The following is a 7,500-nucleotide window of genomic DNA, read 5'->3' as shown; positions in this document are numbered from 1 at the left end:
ACATAGAACCAAGAGGCTGGAGGTGGAGCTTAGCGAGAAAACGTGAGCCAATCAGAAGCCTCCGCTGGGAGGAGAGCTGATTGTGAATGTACCAGATGTTTAAAGTGTTTACACACAAACACACCATCAATCAAACTCCTGATCCATCAATCAAACTCGTGATTGTATTTTTTACAGGGAGGAGATTAACAGTCTCTCCAGACAAGCTTCATTCAGGAGACTGAACTCTGTCAGCACGGACCCCAGACTGCAGGTAAACACACACACACACACACACACACACACACACACACACACACACACACACACACCCTCTGCTGCAGCTGTAATCAGAAACATCTTGAATATCTCATGTGATGTCTGTCCATCAGCCTGAAGACTTCGCTCTGCTCAGAGTCGACAGCCACATGAAGAGCAGCCGTGTGTCTCTGGTGAGGAAGAAGTGCTGACATCAGCAGGTTTATCATTTATTCAGTAAAATCAGACTCGAAACGCTATACTGTCTGTCCGTCTGAGGCTATACTGTCTGTCCGTCTGAGGCTATACTGTCTGTCCGTCTGAGGCTATACTGTCTGTCCGTCTGAGGCTATATGCAGAGACTCCGCCCCCTTCCCAGGTGAGGGTCAGCAGGTGATCGTTCAGATAACAGAGTTGTGTCCCCTCGCTGCCTGCAGGAGTGTCCCGCTTACAAAGGCAGCCAGTCCACTCTGGGTGGGAGGTGGGGGCCTCCAGGAGGGGTGGAGGTGGACGAGCTGGGACGTCCCGTCGTCTGGCAGGACGGGAGGGAGAGTCTGAGAGGAGGCGAGCTGGAGGGAGAGAAGGAGGAGCGGCGGAGGAGGGTTGAGTCGTACCTGAAGAGCAGCAGCATGTCACTGGTAGGTGTCTCCGGGGATCCTGGGTTCTGGTTCCTGCTGCAGGGTTCTGATCCGGTTTGTCTTTCAGTCCAAACGTCTTCTCGTCTTTTCCTTCTGTAATTTCTCTGTCAGAACTCAGTCGTGTGTCTCCGCCGTCTCTTCCAGGACTCTGGTCTTCCTTTGTCTCTGGTTCCCCTGAAGGCCCAGCAGGACGACAGCATCGAGCCCAGAGAGCCGGACCTGGGCCGGCTCCGGGAGGCAGATTGTCCCCGTGAAGAGGACGAGGGACAGGAGGACGATGAAGACAGCGGCTCCCACCAGCTGTCCAAGGCCCTCAACAACCACTTCTACTACAGGAACGGCGTCCTGAGGCCGCGGCCGCACGCCAACGCCATCCTGCTGCACCCCAGAGGACACCTCCTCTAGATCCCAGAGAACACGTCCTCTAGACCTGTCCACAGTGGAGACAGGAAGTCTGTCCACGTTCCTGCAGTGACGGGAACGTGGACAGCAAGTGAGTCGTTCACTGCAGACACAAACACACGGCTTCCATCAGACTTCTCATTAACTGAAGACCGTTTAAATGTCCCCCCTTCATCAGAGATGAGGACGGACAGGAAGTGGGGACGTTGAGGAGGGACATGCAACGGACAGGAAGTGGGGATGTTGTGGTTCCATAGCTGGAAGCTTTTATTTTGAAGATCCAGTAACGGAGAGTTTAACAGGGTTTTTAAAATCTTTGAGGATTGTTAGAAGATCTGCTGCAACGAGCCGGGGACACAGGGGGCGGAGCTTAGGTTCTACACCTGGACACCTGCAGTTCGGAGACACCTGGGGACATGTCAGGGTCACTGTTTATTATTGGGATGTTCACGGATACTGAAAGGTCCAAAAAGCTCTGAAGAGACAAGACGAGAGACAAGACGAGAGACAATCCTTTAACCGGTGGGAACCAGGTTCATGTCATCGATCGATCGGTGATCGAGCTTCTGTATCAGAGAATGGTCGTCATGACAACTTCACTCTACGTTGTTGTTTATTGTTTTTATGTAAAGTTGAAATGTTTCTTCATAAAATCATTTTACAAACCGATTTTAATTTATTGAACAGTTGAACTGAGAGGATCAATGGTGATCAGTTCTTCATCACTGTGGTTTCCCTCCTCTTCCTCTCTGACCTTCACCTGATCGTTCTCTGAAGGTCACAGAAGGAACTTCGCTATTTTCTGTCCGACGTGAAGCTTCAGATGCAGTTTTAGTGACATTGGAGCGTCAGGCTGTCGGAGACTGGAGCAGGTAGCCGTGACATCACTGCCGTGACATCACCGCCGTGACATCACCGCTGAACGCAGCGCATTTGTAAACATCAGTAAAGTTAACTTCAGTAAACAAACACACAACAAACACTTTTATATTAAATAAACTTCCATCAGCTGAAGTTTTTATTATTTATAGCCAACAGGTGAGAACATGAGTGAACATGAGGCCACAGCTGGTTCTGACCCACACTGACACATCTGGATGTAGAACAATAGAAACCAGAACTTCACAACTTCATAAACCTGTGAAGCGGCTGCAGTTACAGACCGAAACCTGTTTTAGTTTTTAAATCTGAGATATTCAGAGTTTCAGTTAGTTCATCAGTGAGCTCCATCCCAGTTGGGTTCTGGTAGAACAGAACCGGTTCACGATGTGCTCTTCTCTTTGTGAGTCCTCTGGTGCGTGCGCAGGTTGCTCCTCTGAGAGAAACACTTGCCGCAGGCGTCGCAGGTGTACGGTTTCTCCCCCGTGTGAATGCGCTGGTGGATCTCCAGGTGGCTGACCCGGTCGAAGCTCTTCCCACAGAACGGGCAGATGAACCACTTCTCCCTGATGCGGCGGCCCGCGATGGTTCTGTGCAGCTCCGGGTCGTTCAACAGAAAGATTCTGGTGTCGGGGCCAAAAGCTGCAGTTTTATTCTGCGCCGGTTTCTCGGAGAGGAAGCGGAGGGACGTCCCTCCGTCAGGGAGGGGTGGAGTCTCTGCAGGAGGACTCGGCTGATTCGGGCTGAAAGCAGTTCTGGGTTTACTCGACGCGCCCGGCGCCGGCCTGTCGGAGAACGGCGGGTCCTCGAAGATGTCTAGGGCGTTCTGGATCAGCAGGATCTCCGAGTCCAGACCGTGAGACAGCTGCTTGGGTTCCAAGAAACAGTCCGAGTCGTCTCCGTCTCCCACCGAGACAGACAACCACGGGCCCGCCTCCTGCTCCTCCACCGTCTCCGCAGGGTGGCGGTTCTGGTCCAGATCCTGGTGACCCACTCCGTCGTCCACGCTGTGATCCGAGTCCACCACCTGCTCCACGATCTGAACCTCATCCTCGTCTTCCTCCTCTAGCTTGACGATGAAGTCTTCCTCGTCTGCGTCCTCGTCCCCGAGGTCAGACTGGTCCTTCCCCCTCTCTGCTGCCGGACAAGGTGGTGTTCTCTGATTGGCCGACAGGTCCGGCCTATCACGGCTGATCAGATCAGAGCTGTGGACCTGGTCGGTCGGACCTGAAACCACAGAACGAAGAGTAAAGATGACGACTGGGGAACACAGAGGCAGGTGAGCAGGGGGAGGAGCCAGCAGGTAACACACAGAGGGGAGGAGCCAGCAGGTAACACACAGAGGGGAGGAGCCAGCAGCATAGAAAGAACAAAAAGGTGCACACAATATGAAAACACACAAATAAACTTCAGGAAAAAAAGAAAGCGAGAGCTGCTGTAACTGGCGGCCACTCACAGCTCCGTCTTGGATGTGTGTATATCGTGCCGGTTGCGGAGCTGCAGTTCTCACCGTCGCCGCCAGGCGGCAGCATCTGGCTCTGCTGCTCCCTCTCGGTGAATCGGGACGTGTTTCCCGGGTGAACCGGGGCCATTAGCCGCTGGTTCTCCATGGACAGCAGCCTCCGGTTGAGGGCCTGGATGTGTCCCTCCCTCCGGCGGAGCTCGGCCTGCACCAGAGCGAAGCCGTCCTCCCACAGCTTGCTGATCTCCACCACGGCAGCTTTGGCCAGCGTCTCCATGATGGACGTCAGCTGGTTCTGGAACGCCGCGCAGTGGGCCATGTCGGCCGGATCGGAACCTCCGCGGGCGGAAGCGACGCGGCAGACGGTGAACGGACTTCGTAGGCGGGCACAGATCACACGGCGGCGGCGGTCCGGCGGCGGGACTTCACATTACAGCCGCGCTTTGAGGTGAAAAACATGGAAGTGGAATACAATAGTAACAGGAAACAGCGGTGGTCACGTGACGGAGGATGTACGGTGGCCCCGATAGATCAAAATTTACCAGTAGCCAAACAGGAAGTTCATTGTTCATGGTGATTTAATTAAGTTGGATTCGCTCCTTAATAACCTACTAAAGTACAATACACGGCGTTGTTATGTTATGTAGCTTCAGTGTGATATAATATTCATTCATACAGAGCTTATATGATGTATTTTAATAAATAACATGTTCCTAATCGTCCATCCATCATCTATACCTGCTTTATCCTGAACAGGGTCACGGGGGGGCGGAGCCTATCCCAGCTCACTTTGGGTGAAGGCGGGGTTCACCTGGACAGGTGGTCAGTCCATCACAGGGCCACCACTTACAGACAGATGGAAACAAAGACCGTTCACACATTTGTAGAACCACCAACTAACCTGAGGTCCATGTTTCTGGATGGTGGGAGGAAGCTGGAGAACCGAGAGAACATGCAAACTCCACACAGGAAGGCCTGGATTCGAACCTGGAACTTATTCGCTGTGAGGCGACAATGCTAGCCACTGCACCGCCCAATAGTTTACTGTAAAGTAATCATTTCTAATATATGTTCCCTGTTGCTTTTATTAAACACCATAATACAAAACATGTTTGATTCGGCTTCATTAATAACAGACCGTTTTCAGAACTGTTTCAGAAACTTTTTCTGAACATGAGTCAAATTATTTTTCAGCTCTAAAGAGGAGAAATAAAGAATAAAAGTTCAGCGATGCTCCAGGAGGAGTTTCAGAAGTTGAAGTTTAGTTGTTGCGGTCTCATGTAGAGCTGAAACATATAAACACAGAAATATTCAATCAACATACAAATAATCAGCATCAATTTTATTCGTCATTTTTCAAGCAGAACATTTTGAATTGGAGCCTCTCTGACGTGAAGGTTTGCTGTGTAATAAAGTTAATAAAGTCTCATTAAAGAATCATTCATGAACTGTAAACGTTCACATGAACTGGACTCTCCTGCTGCAGCTGATGGAGGGTTTCCATGGAAACAGATAGAGTTTAGTTTTCTTGGTCCTGGTGATGTTTGTGAACACTTGGTTTGGAGACATCGATCAACACCTGCTGATGAAGCCGAGCCGCTTCCCTTCAAACGCATCTAAATGTAAACTGAGACACCTGAAACACAGATCACATGTTTGAGCAGCGCTGCCTCCGTCTGCCCACTAGAGGGTGCTGTATCTCCGGGACACAGCTCACCACTTCCTGTCCGCTCTGGAGCTGTTACCTGTAATGTTACCTGTGATGTTACCTGTATTGTTACCTTACCTGTGGTGTTACCTGTAATGTTACCTGTGATGTTACCTTTGGTGTTACCTGTAATGTTACCTGTGATGTTACCTGTAATGTTACCTGTGATGTTACCTTTGGTGTTACCTGTAATGTTACCTGTGATGTTACCTTTGGTGTTACCTGTAATGTTACCTGTGATGTTACCTGTAATGTTACCTGTGATGTTACCTTTGGTGTTACCTGTAATGTTACCTTTGGTGTTACCTGTGATGTTACCTGTAATGTTACCTGTAATGTTACCTGTGATGTTACCTGTGGTGTTACCTGTGATGTTACCTGTGATGTTACCTGTAATGTTACCTGTAATGTTACCTGTGATGTTACCTGTGATGTTACCTGTGATGTTACCTGTAATGTTACCTGTAATGTTACCTGTGGTGTTACCTGTGATGTTACCTGTAATGTTACCTGTGATGTTACCTGTAATGTTACCTGTAATGTTACCTGTGATGTTACCTGTGATGTTACCTGTGATGTTACCTGTAATGTTACCTGTAATGTTACCTGTGATGTTACCTGTGATGTTACCTGTAATGTTACCTGTGGTGTTACCTGTAATGTTACCTGTGATGTTACCTGTAATGTTACCTGTGATGTTACCTGTAATGTTACCTGTAATGTTACCTGTGATGTTACCTGTGATGTTACCTGTGATGTTACCTGTAATGTTACCTGTGGTGTTACCTGTGATGTTACCTGTGATGTTACCTGTAATGTTACCTGTAATGTTACCTGTGATGTTACCTGTGATGTTACCTGTAATGTTACCTGTAATGTTACCTGTGGTGTTACCTGTGATGTTACCTGTGATGTTACCTGTAATGTTACCTGTGGTGTTACCTGTGATGTTACCTGTGATGTTACCTGTAATGTTACCCGTGTGGTCACTGGAGATTATTTCTGCTGTTCTGTCTTGAGTTTTTGTGGAGACTGAGACCTCTTGCAGTATCTTTGGTTCTCCTTCAGTTCCACTGAGGTTCTCCTTCTGTTCTCCTTCGGTTCTACTGAGGTTCTGATTTGCTTCTCCTGAGGTTTTCTTTTGGTTCTGTGCTGCCTCAGTTTGAGGTGATCAGGTGAGGTGGGTCTCCTCTGTCCTGGACTGAGAGATCATTCTACTTCCTGTCAGGGTGAGTCCATCACACCGACTGACTCAGAGAGGGAAGTAGATGAACTGATAGAACAAACTGATTTCCCTCGTCTGTCAGCGGAGGCGGAGGAACTCAGAGAGAAAGCAGCAGAGACGCTCAGGAAGTGAACAGGGGAAGTTTGGTGGTTTCTTGCGTCATCATTTTCTGCTGCTGCTTGTGTGCCGATGCAGACTGAAGGTAGGAACACCACTTTTCTCTCTTAACTTGTTTATTTATTCACGTTTCCACACTTTACTTGTTCCTTAAAGTGGGCAGATTGGGTGGGTGGAGGGGGGCAGCGGCAGGTGTCAGGAGGATGGACAGTTTCAATGAGTCTCTATGAGTCTACATGTTCAAGCTTTAACGCTGCTCCATTTCCGCTGCTGGGAGAACGAGGCCCGACGGCTGTGACATGCAGACCGGCCCGAAACGAAGCTCGTCGTCAGGCAGGAGCTGAGGTTGGAGGTTCCGGGGGGTCCGGAGGGTCTGCCGGCTCACGACACGTTACAGAGTGATAGGAACGAACTGTCAGAGACTTACTGCATTGAATAGGAGAAGTAAAGACGCAAGGGTGTGGCCTGTCATTCGAAAATACATGAGAGCATCAGGAGGAAGTGGAGCGCCTCACGCAGCCGCCGATCCACTGCAACCTGTTTGAGCTCAGAGGAGATCGTTGTCTGAATCTGAAGCTGCTGTTTGCACAAAGAAGATTTTTTTATTTCTGCTTTTTCAGGCTTGAACACAAACCAGAGAACGTCCAAATCCTCCAGCTTCACATGAGCTGCAGCGCAGAGCTCAGAGGACACAAACCGCAGCCAACAGCAGCAGCAGGAGGAGGAGGAGGAGGAGGGCAGTCTGGGAAACGGGCAGCAGCTCAACAGAGACACCGGCACAGTAACTGAGAGGATTGACACATCCGACAACATCCAACAACATCCAACACAT

General features: G+C 49.7%; 3 protein-coding genes and 1 long non-coding RNA gene across 6 annotated transcripts in view; 3 read left to right on the top strand and 1 right to left on the bottom strand.

Moving 5' to 3' along the window:
• nectin4b (nectin cell adhesion molecule 4b) overlaps positions 1–1,942 on the top strand; it is a 13,925-nt gene extending 11,983 nt beyond the window's left edge. The window contains exons 7-11 of the mRNA XM_069178226.1: positions 1–42; positions 178–253; positions 372–431; positions 675–875; positions 1,020–1,942. The exon at positions 1–42 is cut by the window's left edge and continues 124 nt beyond it. Coding sequence (XP_069034327.1) covers positions 1–42; positions 178–253; positions 372–431; positions 675–875; positions 1,020–1,280 — 640 coding nt within the window. The 3' untranslated portion in view covers positions 1,281–1,942. The remainder of the gene's footprint in view (positions 43–177; positions 254–371; positions 432–674; positions 876–1,019) is intronic.
• A 318-nt stretch (positions 1,943–2,260) lies between these two features.
• LOC138215820 (uncharacterized) lies at positions 2,261–3,937 on the bottom strand. Of its 2 annotated transcripts, none has more exons than XM_069178238.1 (2): positions 3,613–3,937; positions 2,261–3,383 (listed from the first exon to the last, which is right to left on the bottom strand). In XM_069178238.1, exons 1-2 carry the CDS (start codon positions 3,935–3,937, stop codon positions 2,539–2,541), a joined length of 1,170 nt encoding a protein of 389 aa, XP_069034339.1. In that variant the 3' UTR covers positions 2,261–2,538. The 2 variants fall into 2 exon arrangements, with proteins under 2 accessions (XP_069034339.1, XP_069034347.1); XM_069178246.1 differs by having other exon boundaries at positions 3,667–3,937.
• A 37-nt stretch (positions 3,938–3,974) lies between these two features.
• LOC138215833 (uncharacterized) lies at positions 3,975–4,725 on the top strand. Its single transcript, XR_011179765.1, has 2 exons — positions 3,975–4,066; positions 4,375–4,725. It is a non-coding gene; the product is annotated as an uncharacterized lncRNA (long non-coding RNA).
• A 1,970-nt stretch (positions 4,726–6,695) lies between these two features.
• arhgap30 (Rho GTPase activating protein 30) overlaps positions 6,696–7,500 on the top strand; it is a 13,437-nt gene continuing 12,632 nt past the window's right edge. Inside the window, exons 1-2 of one of the 2 annotated variants that reach the window (XM_069178200.1) lie at positions 6,696–6,753; positions 7,289–7,449. The gene's annotated coding sequence lies outside the window, so the exon portion shown is untranslated. Of the gene's footprint in view, positions 6,754–7,288 lie in introns of both variants that reach the window. The other variant, XM_069178191.1, reaches the window with a different exon arrangement.

Source organism: Embiotoca jacksoni, unplaced genomic scaffold (assembly GCF_022577435.1).
Source record: "Embiotoca jacksoni isolate LCO1_2020_lvr unplaced genomic scaffold, fEmbJac1.0.p SCAF_109, whole genome shotgun sequence".
NCBI classification, from domain to species: Eukaryota; Metazoa; Chordata; class Actinopteri; family Embiotocidae; genus Embiotoca; species Embiotoca jacksoni.
Note: the sequence above shows the minus strand (reverse complement) of the source record. Positions and strands in the feature narration are given on the sequence as shown.